The 14,567-nt window shown below is 47.6% G+C and overlaps 3 protein-coding genes across 4 annotated transcripts; 2 read left to right on the top strand and 1 right to left on the bottom strand.

The window, feature by feature from the left end:
- Positions 1–974: 974 nt before the first annotated feature.
- Positions 975–4,378, bottom strand: WDR77 (WD repeat domain 77). 2 transcript variants are annotated; one of them, XM_086627295.1, is made up of 10 exons: positions 4,234–4,378; positions 3,956–4,141; positions 3,737–3,878; positions 3,616–3,665; positions 2,888–2,958; positions 2,458–2,512; positions 2,111–2,182; positions 1,902–2,010; positions 1,366–1,434; positions 975–1,159 (listed from the first exon to the last, which is right to left on the bottom strand). In XM_086627295.1, exons 1-10 carry the CDS (start codon positions 4,376–4,378, stop codon positions 1,000–1,002), a joined length of 1,059 nt encoding a protein of 352 aa, XP_086483421.1. In that variant the 3' UTR covers positions 975–999. The 2 variants fall into 2 exon arrangements, with proteins under 2 accessions (XP_086483421.1, XP_086483422.1); XM_086627296.1 differs by having other exon boundaries at positions 4,237–4,378.
- Positions 4,379–4,539: 161 nt separating this feature from the next.
- On the top strand, positions 4,540–7,478 carry ATP5PB (ATP synthase peripheral stalk-membrane subunit b). The gene is given in 8 exon segments (XM_086627308.1): positions 4,540–4,598; positions 4,704–4,746; positions 5,107–5,252; positions 5,653–5,763; positions 5,766–5,815; positions 6,225–6,350; positions 6,531–6,710; positions 7,299–7,478. Coding segments are annotated over 8 exon segments (756 nt in total). The 5' UTR covers positions 4,540–4,570; the 3' UTR covers positions 7,371–7,478.
- Positions 7,479–8,468: 990 nt separating this feature from the next.
- C27H1orf162 (chromosome 27 C1orf162 homolog) lies at positions 8,469–12,139 on the top strand. The gene is made up of 6 exons (XM_086627393.1): positions 8,469–8,617; positions 9,347–9,409; positions 9,768–9,867; positions 10,171–10,259; positions 10,893–10,972; positions 11,559–12,139. The coding sequence occupies exons 2-6, from the start codon at positions 9,379–9,381 to the stop codon at positions 11,634–11,636; spliced, it is 378 nt and encodes a 125-aa protein (XP_086483519.1). The 5' UTR covers positions 8,469–8,617; positions 9,347–9,378; the 3' UTR covers positions 11,637–12,139.
- The last annotated feature ends 2,428 nt before the right edge of the window (positions 12,140–14,567 follow it).

Below are 14,567 nucleotides of genomic sequence, written 5' to 3'. Positions count from 1 at the left end.
GTGCTTGGTCCCCACAGCCTCCAGCACAAGAAGTCACTCATCACAAGTGCATAAGCAGTCTCATTTATCACTAAGCAGAGTCTGTTTATAGGAACAAGCAAATGAAAACTGAAGTCCTTAGTCCAGTTTTTCCTTTACATAAACTTTTGTTCACAGGTTTTATCTTTGAATAAGTTGTCTTCAGCACAGAGGAGAGGAAATACGGTGTGAAACAGCACAGCAACTGCTAACTTCTCTTTCCTTTCAGCATGCTACAGTGACAGCCCCTTTGAGCTGGCCTCAGCTGCAAGCCAGTGTTGAGCATCACAGGTTCCAGTATTTCAGCATGTCATGAGTATCACAAAGGTGTTTAATTATGACACAGCACACAGGACTCCTCACACCAAGCACTGGTATTCCAACACCCACTGATGGAGCAGAAGTGCACAAACAGTGCTCACCATAGGATCCACACTAGTAGATACTAAAGACCAAGACATGCTGCATTAAGGACAACAGTGGAACCCTTCTAGTCTTTAAATGCTAACATGTCTTCCCATTCAGTTGGAAAAATTGATTTACAGAGCAAACAAGTTGCCTCAAACGTGAGGCACTCACATTCAATTAACAAGAAGTGGGTGTTTTTAGTCTCCCCATAAAAACGTTTCTATTAATTCCATGGATTACATGCAGAATTGATGGAGGGATTGAGGCTCTTAAATATTCTTTTTTTTCACTTATACCTAATTCCCTGTCTCTCCAAGTCTCCTCTGTGCCTGAAGTCAATTTTTTTCTGGGCAAAATACTGAAGTCTTATCACATATGAAGCCAACTCCTGAGGAGAGGGTAAAGCTTGGTTTGTAACTAACTTATGCCTAATTCAAAATTACTACAGGAACCTTCTTAGTCACAAGCTTCAAGGCAGACAACAGACCATGCCTGCTCCAGTTCACACACACCTTTGACTTCAGCAGAATCAAGGTAATGCCAGGAAGGAATTTGGACCATAAGTTTATAAAACTATTCTTTTACACAGTTGACTGCAGAAGCTTCACCAGCTGGTATGGGGATAGTGTGATGTAAAACCTGATGATCCCATCCAACTGTAGTGAGCAAGGCATTGTCTGATGGGGACCACGATAAGCCTTTTACAAAGTCTCGATGAGAACGGTTTCTGAACCTGGAAAACATGAACACTCCATTAGCCACAAAGAAGTGTCACTAAGAATGCACAGGCTTGTGCAATTCCCAGCTGCTAGTTTGTTAGGATGAGGCTCCCCTATTTATGAAGTATTTTCCACTTAGCATATGGATAAATAATTAACTTAATGAGAAGCTAACAAGAAAAATGGCCACAATAGTGCAAACATTCTGTGTAGTACTTACACCTCTGAGAGGTCTGAGTCAAGAACAGCTACTGAACAGTCTTCACTGATTGAAGCCAGGAAGGGTGAACTAGAGGACAGAGATGAGACCACAGTTAGAACAAATACAAGAAAGCTTCTTAGGGATAAACTAGTGAAAAGCACGTTTCCTGGTGAGCCTGACCCAGGTACAGTGAACTAAGAGGTACCAAATCTTACAAAGTTTTTCTCATCATCATTTGGCAGGCTGCCAGCACACTAAGCAAGAATATTCTACGAGCATCAGAAAGCAAGTAATCCTCCTTCAAGCAGAGGTGACTGTAATTAGAAAAATCCCCAGAGAGTGGGTCAATGATTCTGGATACTGCAAGTGTTCTCATGTACATTCACACACTTCTTGTCAAAGTGAGATGTTGTTTGGTTAACTCTATTCTTCACTATCTATCTTCTTGATAAAAAGACCAAAACTAGCACCATCATAGGTTTTACTCCAAAAACAAACACAGCATTTAAGTGTATGCAGTCACACATATTCTATGCCAGTATATCAGACTGTACCTATGTGTAGAAAACGCAAACCCCGTGATACTTCGGACATGCACAGTGGAGCTGAGGGCAGAATCAGGATTCTTTGTGTCTACTAGTGCAACTGTTCCATTTTCGTCACCTTTAAGAGAGGAAGGGAGAACAAGGTTATTAGCAAAATTGTCATGTGAAAGGAAAGACCTTGATTTGTCTGGTGAAAGTCAAATGAGATCACTTCTTACCCAAAGCAAAGATGTCACTTTTCTGTGGATGCCACATGACTGAGGTAGGGAGGTGATTACAGGCACTGCAAACTGCGAGTAATAAATTGAGATGAGTGTGAAGAGAGCCAGTACAAAGAGATTTCCACATTATCTCAGTCAGCACTGCTACTGCACCAAGACAAACATTTAAAAGCTTATTGTACTTCTGTGATGGTGTTAAGAGTTCCTTAAGTTTTAAGAGGCTTTTTGGCTCAAATGGACAGATCGCTACATTTGAAGTTACACATAGTGAAGCCAGGCATAAAATCACTTATTTCTTCCAACAAAAACTCATACACAAGCAGTGACTGCATACAGAAACATACCAATTCGAGTAGCTGGTTTGGGGCATCTGGTGTCCCAGAGTAAAGTTCTGCTGTCCTATAAATCCAAAGTGAATGAGAAGGCTTTTACCATTTCTTTGTGGTAGGGAGTACATAGATTCACTGCAGAACTGCTACTGACCCACATTCAAACACACACCACCTCTTCCTCCATGTTAACATGATGCTGTCATTAACTGCAAGTTGGCTCCTTCGGTCACCCCCAGGACAGACCTAGGAGCTCCCACATTTTAATACAAGCCTGTAGAAGTCAAAGCTGGCTGGCAACTTTATCAGACCGGAACATTTAAATAACACAGGTATACAGCTGGTAACACAATAGGTGGTTTCCCAGCAAGTACATTTAACTGTGAACAGCTAAAGTTAAATCTCATTTGTGTCAGATAGATTTAGACAAGAGAGCGAGCTTTACCTCAGCACAGGACAGGAACACAGTGTCCTTACCAGGACAGGAAGCCACACATGTCACTGCACCGGAGTGAGCTACCAAAAGCACAAAAGGATAAAGAGCCTCAAAGATTGTATCCAACTTTCCCGCATGTTCGCAAGGACCTCTGAAGGCACAGCAGCAGAATAAAGAAGAGTTTATGCCCAGACACAGGGTAACTTCTACTCAGCAATAACCAGCTGCTTCCCACTACACTGATGAGCTGCCAAGTTCAACCAGAGCCACAGTGCATGAGCTTGAGGAAGGCTCTCTGGACAAGAAGTCAGTTACAAAGGGGCCGGGGGGGACAGGGTCAAAGAAAGCACGGCTTCTGCTGTGGCTAGAGATGGCAATACCGTATCTCCAGAGACCAGCATCTCTGACGAGCTGTTGTTCAAAACAAACGTGGCTTATGAGATGACAAAGTCACAAGCAGATAGGAGAAATGTTTCAGTGCAGAAGAAACACTCTAAAACATGCTCAGAGATGTAAGGCAAGCTGAGCCTTAGAGCACTCGTTTTGTGGGGAGAAACGGACAACGGGCAAAGAAACAAGGCTGTGCCAGAAACTTCAGACCGGCAAACGCCAGACGATGGCCCCAAGCGTGGTGTGGCAGATGGGAGAGAACCAGCGATGCTGCAGGACCGGGCTCAGCCCGCAGCACCCGGCGAGAGCCGGGAGGCGCCGGGAGAGGCCGGGAGCGTGGCACTCACCTCTGTAGGAGTGCAGCACCGTCTGCTGTGGCAGGTCCCAGACCTTCACGCTGTGGACGAGAGCGAGCGGTCAGCGCCCGGTACCGGCCCCGGCGCACGCCGCCGGGCCGGGGGCACTCACCAGGCGTCCCTGCCGCCGCTGACGGCCCGGGTGCTGCCGGCCAGGACGGCCACCGCCATCGCGATGTCATCGTGCTCGTATTTGCAGAACTTGTTGACGATGAGCGTTTCGTTCTCCTCCAGCTCCCACAGCTCCACGGCGCCTGGGGGGAGAGCACCCGGCTCGGGGGGGGGACACCCACCGCAGAGGAAGGGCCGCGGGGGGATGCCCGTTGCTTACCGGAGTCGGAGGCCACCAGGATGCCCCTGTCCGCCACCCAGCACAGATCGGCGACGCCCGCCTCGGTCTGCACGCCGGCGGTGCAGAAGCCCTCGCTGGGGGCGCGGCGGGGGTCGGCGAAAACCCAGAGGGAGCCGGTCCAGCAGCGCCCGCTCAGTGCCGAGGCGCCCAGCAGCAGCGCCCCGTCTGCGGGAGAAGCGAGCGGAGAGACGCGGTCAGCGCCCGCCGCCTGGCCCCGCGGGACCGGGCGGGGGGCCCCCCCCGCCCCGCCGCCCCGCTACCTGCGCGGTAGTGCGCGCCCTCCAGGTGCCGCTCCATGCAGGCGGGCGCGTTGGGCGGGATGTTCCACTCGGGGCCGGCCGCGGGCACGGCGTCCTCGCCCGCCGGGGGCGGCGGGGGCTGCTCGGGCGGCGGCTCCTCCATGGCGGCGGCGGCGGCGGGGCCGGGACCGGGGGCGCCCCCACGTGCTCCCGCGCCGCGCGCCACCGCCGCCTCTCGCGAGAGCCGCGCGGCGCCCGCCCCGCCCCGCGCGTCTCGCGAGAGTTCTTCCGCCGCCATCTTGGAGCGGAGGCGGCCGGCGGTCACCGGGACGAAGGGGGCCGTGTCCCGCCCGCCATGCTCTCCCACCTCCTTCTCCGCGCCGGTGAGGAGCGCCGTCCCGCCGGGGTGGGAGGGGAGGCGAGGCGCGGGACGGGGCGGGGGGGCTGCTTTAGCCGAGCTCTCTCCTGACGCGCTCTTCTTCCCGCAGCCCCGGCCGCGCTGAGGAGCCTGCCGCGTCCCGTCGCCGCGGGGTGAGTACCGGGGGCCCCACAGCGGGCTCTAACCGCCGGCCGCGGCCCAGCGACGCCGGCGGGGCGCGGGGCGGCCCGGCCGCTGCCGCTCCGAGGGGCCCGGGAGCGCTGCGGCGGCCTGCCGGGTCTTGGCTCAGAATAGCGCTGCTCCCGGTTTTGTTTTTATCTTTCTGATCGATATTTCAGGTGTCCGAGGTAGTTAAGGTCGAAAGGAGCCGCGGGAGGCTGTGTGCTCCCCGCCCTGCCCACGGGGAGGCGCGTCTGGCGGCGGCCTGCCCGGTTAACGGGAAACGCGTCGCCCAAGGGTGTTGTGGGGTTTTTAAAGAAGGAGCTTAGTGGGAATTTTCTCGTTATTTGTAGCGTATTGCACGCGACAAGACCACTGCATGCCACGCAGCAGTGTTTGGCTCCTTTGCCGCCTCTGCCCGAGAAAGGAGGAGAAATACGTCATGGCTTGATCCCCGAGGAGTTTTTCCAGTTTCTCTATCCTAAAACAGGAGTTACAGGTTAGTATATGCTGTCTTTTTTTTAAAAAAGTGTGTGTTTAGTGATGCTTGTTTAGTTCTGTCCACCCCTTCTGTCTGCTGAAGAGGTAAAACATTAGGGAAAATTATTTTTGCATATACAGAAGGAGGCTGTGAAGAATGAGCCAGGGCAGCGCTTCCTGGCTCTGAAGCTCACGCCTCTGGAGACTAAAAGAGCTTTTACTAACCTCTGGTGTTGCTTCCACTGCTGGTGAGCTGCTTCGTGGCACCTTTCCCCTTGGCAGTGCTGGGTTTCTGCATTTTGTCATGGTCAGACTTCTTGATCTCCTTGTAAACCCTAAACTAGCTGCCTCTTAAGTGTTTGACCTCAGTGAGCCTCGTTATGCTTTGTACAAATAATGCTGCTTTGTTTTTTCCTTAGGGCCGTACATGCTGGGCACTGGGCTCCTGCTTTACCTTCTCTCTAAGGAAATATATGTAATTAACCACGAGACGATTGCATCTATCAGCATATTGTCAGTCATCATTTATGCCGTAAAAAATATGGGTCTCATGTAGCAGCTTTTGCTGACAAGCTTAATGAGGTAAAAACAAAACCGTAGTCTAACTTTGTAGCAGTTAATAGCTGTTCTAAAGTTACTTGCTTAAATATTTAAAAGAATTCTGTGGCTAGGCCGTTATAAAAATCTGAGCCTGGTATCTTCAGAATGCTGCTTCAATAAGGTGTGTTTGAGATCTTGTGTTGGTATTGTTACATAAGTCTTCAAAAATAAAACAAAACACCTTGTACCAGCACAAATACTTTGTGAAGTTATTGTTTTTTCAAAGTACAATTGATTGTGAACCGTAATTCTTTGGTCTTGCCATCCTTTAACCCCAGCCCTGGCACAAGCCAGTTTATGCAGACATTTAAAAAATGTTAACGCAGATTTCTGAAGCTAATTACGGATCACTTACTTTCGTTCTGAAGCACGTTTGTGTTTCTTCTTTCAGGAGAAGGTTGCTAAAGCAGTAGCTGTGAAGAACGAGGCCATTAAGGATCTGGAGACTGCCATCGAGCAGGAGAAGAAGGAGCAGTGGCGGGTCGAAGGCCGCGGTTACCTCTTCGATGCCAAGCGGGTACGCAGCTCTCGCTCCGCCGTTTGCTGCTCCTGCGGGCGCCTCTTAAATTGCCAACAAACCCTTTACCCTCTGTGTGCTGGAGACAGCCCAGCTCCTCTGCCTCCTCCAGTGACTGTTCTGCTGCTGTGTTGTGTTCTTGCCGAACGTTAACCCTTTGGTTTCACCTTCTGTGTCTAGAATAACATTGCCATGTTGCTGGAAACTAACTACCGAGAAAGATTGCTGACGGTGTACACCGAAGTGAAGAAGAGGCTGGACTATCAGGTGGCAATGCAGAATCTGAAGCGTCAGAAAGAACAAGATCACATGATTCAGTGGGTGGAGAAAAATGTTGTTCAGAGCATCACACCTCAACAGGTACTTGTATTTTTTAATCTGCTCTGTGTTTTAGTCTGCACAAATACTTGCTGTCCAGTGATTCCGGCTTAGGCCAGGAGATGCTAGATCATCTTGAGATGCCTTCCAGGTGTGGCTGCAATGCATTCCTGCTGCTGAGGAAGAGCTAACAAGCCCAGTTACTAGGTACCAGGTGCTTGTGGTGATTTGAGGTAGAATCATGTGTGCTGTTGGCTGTTGCAGCACAGAGCTAAGCTTGTGATAAGATGGATAGCTAACAGGCCAGGGAATTCACTTGTAAAATTCTCTGTAAGATCGTGGCAGTTCAAGATCTGCCCATGGGCTCTGGAGATCCTTTCTGTTAAAGAATGAAGCTGAGAATGAAAAAAAGAGAACCTGTTCCTAGCACTGTGTGCTGGTGCTTTAATGCAGGTCATTGCTTGGATTTGAATCTCTGACTTCACAAGCTGTAATTCTGTCCCTTTTCGTCCATAACTCATTTATGGGCCTAGAAAGGAGCATGCAAAATGGACGAGGATGTGTGTTTTACTTGTTCAGGTGTCGTTCATAAAGCCTTTCCTCTGAAGGCCGTTCTCCTTTCTTTTGCAGCAGAAGGAGAGCATTGCCAAGTGCATTTTGGACCTGAAGGCGTTATCGAGGAGCGTGCAGGCGGCAGTGTAACCACGTGGCATCCGACTCCGCGGACGTGTGTCTCGTTCCTTAGTGCTGGAAACTGTACAACTCATTAAAAACCAGACAAATAAAGCACTCTGCTGTCTTTCACTGTCAGTAGCAGCAGTAGTTTCCTTGTGTGGTCACGTAACCCACTGCAGTTATAGTAGGGGATCGCTTGAAACCCTGGTGTGTGCAATTCTGTTTGGTTCCACTTCAGGAGATAAGGTCCAGAGCTCCACAGGGAAAAACCTTGGTTCTGATGATCAAGTTTTGGTTTAGAATTCTCTGTGATAATGACCTGTAGATGTTTTCCGTAATTGTGAACGTGTTCCAAGATCAAAAATGAGTGCCAGGGCTCCCATTCACCTGGTCCTGTACTTGGAGGTACTCTGAATTAATGTTCTAAACTGAAAAAAAACCCCACTTTCATAACAAAGCTTCAAATAGTGATGAAAGCATCTTCCTGTTCTGTGGAAAAGAGGAAGTAACCGGCCGGAAACATACCAAAAGCTACCGGAAAACTTGACTTCAACTGAACTCACCAGTATTTAGATTTAAAACAGTGGAATGGACAAGTTTGTTCTAGAGGGTGGCTTCTTTTCTGTGTTTTCATAGGGAAAAAAAGAAAAAGTTGGGTTTTTCTTTTTTGTGTAGCAAGGAAAATAATTTTGTGTGTATTGTGGTCATACACAGTATAAGCCTTTTCGTTTTCTTTTCACAGGAAACTTTTTCCCCGAAGGATTTTGTTAGATTCCGAGTGTCTCAGCTGTGTAGTCTCGTGCTTTCCATGTTGGGAAGTGGTTCATTTGGTGAAAACCCTCGAGCAGATCAGGTTGTGCTTGCGTGCCTCTTCTGTATGGGTTGGTACTACAACAGGGAAACGCTTAGTTTAGTGGAGTTAGTAAATTAGCACGCTCTTTCTCACTTTTCAACGCCAAATTCAGCAAAAGGCAGTTCTTAGAGGGAAGAATCTCATTTAGAAGTGAGCTGGCTGAAGCTGCAGCTGGCACAGTTCCTGAGCACGCAGGTGTTCTGCATGGTTTCCTGGTTTGGTGGGGCCGTGTGGGTTTTTTTTTTTTTTAATAGAAAGTGAAGTTGCTCAACTTCCACATTTGTGCAAGCGCACGTCTGAATGCTGCGTGAGCTTTAACTAGTTTGACACAGATTCTTTTCACGAAGCAAGTGGTTAAACTGGTGTGCTGAAGCTTCGGGAGTTTTCTGCCAGCAGGTGGGCAGCGGCTCTATGGTGCCAGGTAAGAGGGAGCTGTGCTGCTGTTGTTGCTTTTCTACTGCCAACACTATGCTTTTGGACTCAGTGTAGCAAACTGGGAGGTCTGGGCTGTTTGTTCTGGAGTGTGGGCAGCGAGGGGCATGCAGCAGAAAAAGGTGACAGTGACAGAAGAGGATGCTTCCTGCTGTGGTGGTCAGCGATGCTTGCCGTGGCTCCACGCGCGGCTGGCAACCACACAGTCAGAAATGCCAAGGGAGGAATTTTGTTGTGGACTGATGTTTCCTTAAGATTCCACCCCCAAATTTGAGAAGAAAGTTACTATTCCTGCTTTAGTGGAAAAAGCTGATGTAACTTCAGAAAAACTTGAAGTGGTGTTTTTTTACAAGTTGCTTCTGATTATGAAAACGTTCATAACGTTCACTCATTTCTAGCTGCTGATATAGATAATAATATATAAAAATAATACCGTGGGTGCTTTTTTATTTCCTAAATGCATTCTGTCCTTCGGAAAGAAGGCAGCATATTCATCAGAGGGGATTCATCGTGCGTGTGCAGGACAGGATACTGGGAAGTAGAATTTGTGCTGAGCAATCGCTGAGGTTGCTGCAGTTTGTGTAAGATGTCTGAAAAAAATGATAAAAACTGAATAAAGTCTGTGAGTTAGAAGAGGGTGAATGGTTTGTTTTGCTCTAGTGTGTGTGTATGTACATGTATATAAAATTTTTTTTTTTCCCCCCTCCTCTCCTTTTAGTGTCTCTTACTGCTCATTAGTGTTTGAAGAGAATGGGAGGTCGTTCCTCAAAAAAAATTGCAGGTATTTTCTTCTTTAAGGGATTTTCCTAGATAGAGCATTCTTGCCTGAGCTGATACCGTCGCGACTCGAAAGGGCTGCTGGGGGAGTAGCTTAGCAGGAGATGTGTGCGTTTGGGGAAGAGCTGCGTGGCTGCCAAAGGCTGCTGTGAGACAGGAATTAGATGAATAACTAAATTTTTCTGTCTGGTGTTTCAGCTTTCAGCCTTCTGATAGAGAAACTTTCTGCTTAACAACAACACAACTCGAATAGGCACATGCCTCTCTAGTTCTTGTTGCTTGTGATGTTACTGGAGACATTAACGCGTTTTAAAACCAGGTTTTGATGTTTGTATGTTTTTTTTTTTTCTATTCATTTCCAGTTACACCAGGACCCATTTCCACTACTGTCACTGTGCAGACCACTGTATATACCACTGCGGCTGACTTACAAACTTCAGAAGACAAATGCTGGATTGCTAAGTAAGTGCTCCACCTTTATTTCCTGACTTCCCAGTTCCCTGAGACTGCAGACCCCTTCTGGAAGGCAGGAGTTCTATGTCATACATTTTACATCTTGGGGTTTTAAAAAGTTGCTTAGAATTCTCTGGTCTGTGCAGTAGGTATTTAATTTGTAGTGATGCTTAATGCAGATACATCCCTTTTCATCTCATGGGGCTTGGGTTAAATGTACCACATTTTGGAAAGTTTGGTGAAATTGAGTGCTACTGATTGGCACCTCTGTTAAAACTGGGGATTCTGACACTCTTTTCTGTGTGTCAACAGCCATGAAATACTCTTCATATCACTAGCCTTTGTCTTTGGCATCCTGTTGACTGTTCTGCTTTTTGCCATCGTCTGCCTCTTCAGAAAAAGTAAGTGGCACAGTAGAGGGAATAAGGGCAGCGTGATGATCCACACCTGGTGGCAGAGGAGTGCTGAACATCTTGTGCTGTAGATCTTAACGTGGCTGGTGCCAAGTTTCTGTGCTCTTTGGGCTGCATCTTACAGCACCAGGGCTTCAGAGTAGCTTCTACAGAAGTTACTTTGAAAGAGGTTCGAAGTTACTTTGAAAGAGGTTCAAATTATGTCTGCCTTGAATAACTGATGTGCTGATGAACTGGTCACTTCTGGCAGTAACTCGTCATGAATCATCCCAGGGGCTGTTGTCACGGAAGAACTAACTTTACCACTGATGAGCTGTGGTGGTTTTTGTTGGTTGTGTTTGTTTTGTGGTTGGCTTTTTTTTGTCCTAACACTGGTCACACAGAGTTCTTACCGAATTCATCAGTTGCTTTCATCCTGGCCACCTCCAGCAGTGGGTCAGGGACTCGGGCTGCCCCCTACCTGGGCTGCCAAACGGCTCACTTGGCAGCGAAGGTCTGTGGCAGGTTTTACCAGCTCTGTCGCAGCCGTGCCACTCTTTCACCCCCCTTTTGAGCTTCTCTTGCCCTGCTGTCTCTGAACGCAGTGCAGACAGCTGAGACTGGTATCCCCCTCCTTCCTAGAGTGTAAGAGATCCCACCAGCATTTACAAGAGGAAGTTCCCTCCCAGACAGCGACTGAGGAACCTGCCAAGAGCATCCAGGTAAAGCTCACAGCTGCTGTTCCTGCTGCCTCATGCGGGGGCTTCAGATTCTTGCTAGAATGGTAAATATTAATTTCAGGGGGTAGAAAAGAGGTTTGCTCTTGCAACACTCAAGTGTTAGTCGACAATTCGTTTGACTACGGAAAAGTACTTTCTTTCGTGCGTCCAGGGCTTCAGCCTGTGCTTATAGCAATCCAGGGAGTGACCTCAGGAGGTCCCTGGACAGTAGGAGGAAGGATATTCCTTCTCTGTTATCACAGGGCTCAGATGCCATACTACCCTCATATTTCAAGGATTCTGGGGCTTAACTAAAGCACTAATTAGGCAGATTAGGGAAAAATCTTTTTAAAGGGCAAGCATTTCTGCAGTTTTCCTTCATGATACTGATTCTTTGGGAGCTCCTAATGCAGAGTTGACCCAGGAGCCTGAGCTGGACTAACAACTGGTCTGATCCAGCATAGCATTTGCTAATTTCCCATGTACAGGGACAGACTGCGACTGCTTGTGATGTGTAGCATTGAGGACAAATTAAAAGCAGGACATTCATGCCGAGATGCAATGCTTGCACGCTCTCTAATGTTTGCAGCTTTTTTCACATCCCCAGAATGAGGTTGTCTACAGCACTCTGGCCTTCCAGCAGAGTCAGACACCAGTGGCTGTGTGATGATGAAGTTTCTAGTGAAATGAAGAGACTTGCACTTTCTGAACATCAAATGCTACCAGAACGTTGTATCAAGGCCTGTAGTGCTCCGAGAAATGCAGCACTGCCGTAACATCAGCTCGTTTTACAGCTACAAGGGGAAACTAGTGTCTCCCATTCCAACCTGCTTGCCAAAGCTCGTGGACAAACTGCCTTTCAGACTGTCACCTCGTCTGCAGAAATCGCAGCGAGTCCTTACAGTGCACTTGGGAAGTTTCCCTTGGCGTTTTTGCTACTGCTTTGAACTGCCAAAGAGAACTGAAAAATTGAAGTGTTACTCTGCATCTGTTCATGTCTGTGCCCTTAGTTTTCCTTTTCTGTCACTGACTAGAGCGTTTTTCTTGGGTTTTGATTGCCAAGTGCTCTGATTAGTTATGTTCTGCTTACCGAAGTTATGATAATGAGATGTTTGTATGCAAATGTCTTCTTTATGATTGGGTCACATAAAAGAAATGCACAATCACAGCGTGACAGTCCAAATTTCTGGAAATCTTTGTTCATGTGTTGTTACCCATAGTGTTCTAAATACATTGTAAAAAGTTAAAAATCGCCCCCTTTTCATAAACTGAGGAGTAAGTTACCACTAGTCACTCAGTCTTAGTAGCCAAGGTGACACTTCTCCGCGTGTTCCTGCGCCCAAGGATGGGAGGTTTGTTGTCCGAGTAAGTGCAGTGATCTCCAGCTGTTGTTCAACGCTTCTCCTGCAAGGCTGCACTGGAGTGAAGTTTCCTGCTTCAGAAAGAAGCTTCGGAAGCCTCCTTGGCTCTGGTCACCAGTGTCGGATTTTTGCAGGTATTTCTCTTTTTCTGAAAATGCGGATGATTGTGTGCGTGCTATCGTAAACACCTCCCTAGAGGAATCTCTTAGGCAGGCCAAGTGCCCCTGGTCCTGCAGCTGAAGACAGCAAGTCTGACATCTGAGAGGCTTCAATCGAAGTGGGTCTGGATGTGCCACCTGATGGCAGCACGAAGCCAGCGATGGGATGGGGCATCGTGGGTGGCTCCACCTCTGCCAGCTCGGGTGGCTTCTCCTGCCCTCCTGGCTGCAGAAGCTGGTGGAATCTGGGGGACCTCTGGAAAGCAGGTGCACGAGCACCATTACATGCTGAAATCTGGCTTGGGAGGCGCTGTGGGTAAGGTTTGACAGGGTCAGGAGTGGAACTTGTGATCTTTGTTCTGCTGTTACCTGCTCTCCTCTCCATCGTGGCAGTTTATTCAAGGACTATTTAGTAGAGAAAGTACCATATTACTCCTCAAAATGTGCAGCTGTGGAGAGGTTCGTGAGGGATGATTGTGGTTGGTGCACAATTATTTATTCTTTTTGTTTAAAATTAGTAAGTGTTACTCTGTGCCTGACAGCACCTGAGAAATAAGGTCTGAAAATTTACCTGACTTGCACAAATACCATACCAACAAGAATGCTGCCTTCCTGTGTTAGATACTGCGAGATCCTGTGTCAGAAGTGCAAGAAAAGGTGACTCACCACAGGCTTTGCCTCCTCACCACCACCTGAGACCCACCAGGACGTTGGGTTACCCATGTAGATGTTTCCTCACCGTGAATGGTACTGAGACTCAGCGCAACCATTTAATGTCTTTTGTGAAATGTTGCCAACCGCAGCGCAGCAGTTTTGTGTGCCCACCTACAGAGCTGAGTGTGACACGTTCCTTGGAGATGGAGGGTGACAGACAACCTCCATTTGTTGCGTGGCTGCTGACAAGTCCCAGGCTCATCCCAGAGCATCCATTTGTTTCTCTCTTTCCCACACCAAGAGCTCAGTACGGCCATACACAGCTTTCAGCGGTAGCCATCAGCCAACTCTGTTTCCTAGACAGCCAGAGGAATTTGGGACAACTGCATCTGCTAATCAAAATAGAGGAGTGGTTGTGTGTCCTCTGTTTCACTGTCCTGGCTCTCCCATTTTCACTCTTTCAGTAGGTTTCAGGAGGCAGGACAGCTTCCCCTGCTCTCAGTCCTCTCATTCTGTTCTCTTTCTGAGCATCCTTATGCTTTGTTCTCTTGGAGTTTGTCGGGCACCTTGCTAGGAATTTGGTGTGGTTGCTCCCTCTTTTCTCACTTTCTCAGAAATACACAGGCAAAGTTTGCTGCGCGTCATTCTGATGAATGATTTTCCACCTTTAGGTGGGACCCGTTTTTTCTGCTGAAAGCAATCAGTTCTATCAGCCGATAATGAGAGGTCATGCAGCAAAATTCTGATGTACTCGTGCAGTGGCTTCCTTTGCTGGTTTATTGATAGAGTGGGACTGTAACGGGGCAGAGCTTTGGCCTGTGACAACAGTGACATCAGATAATAAATTGAGATGTCCGACCTCAGCTAAAGGAGCGCATGCCAATGCTTTCTGAGATAAATAACAGAACAATGCATTCCCTTTTCTGCTTTTTCTAGGCCACTTTTATTATTTAAAGATGGAGAAAAAAGAGCATGGCCTTTAATGACCTATTTTCAGCTTGACCCATGTTCCCTAAAAACAGGCTGTGTGAGCTGTGGTGTAATATTTACTGCAATTTCTGTGCCTTCCTAGTCAGGACACCGACTAAAACAGTGTGGAGTTTTCATGCAGGCTGCTTTTTTGATTGTTGTGAGAGAAGAATAGACTGAATTTATATAAAATCCATCTAATATTTATTATTATTCATGGAAATGTGACAACACTGCAGCACAAGTTGACCAGAGTGAAATTTATAGCCTAAATTGACAGAGACGACGAAGGGTGTAAGAGTAGTCAGTGAGGACATGTCTGGATTGCAAACTGCTGTATTACCAACAACAAAGAACACATTTATCCTATTTTTCAGCGGACTCAGCCAATCCTTATGAAAAAAAAACCAATGAACAATCACACAATAGTGAGCAAAATTTGTCTTAAGTATCTCT

Source organism: Tauraco erythrolophus, chromosome 27 (assembly GCF_009769465.1).
Source record: "Tauraco erythrolophus isolate bTauEry1 chromosome 27, bTauEry1.pri, whole genome shotgun sequence".
Taxonomy (NCBI): Eukaryota; Metazoa; Chordata; class Aves; order Musophagiformes; family Musophagidae; genus Tauraco; species Tauraco erythrolophus.
This window is presented reverse-complemented; position numbering and strand designations above follow the sequence as displayed.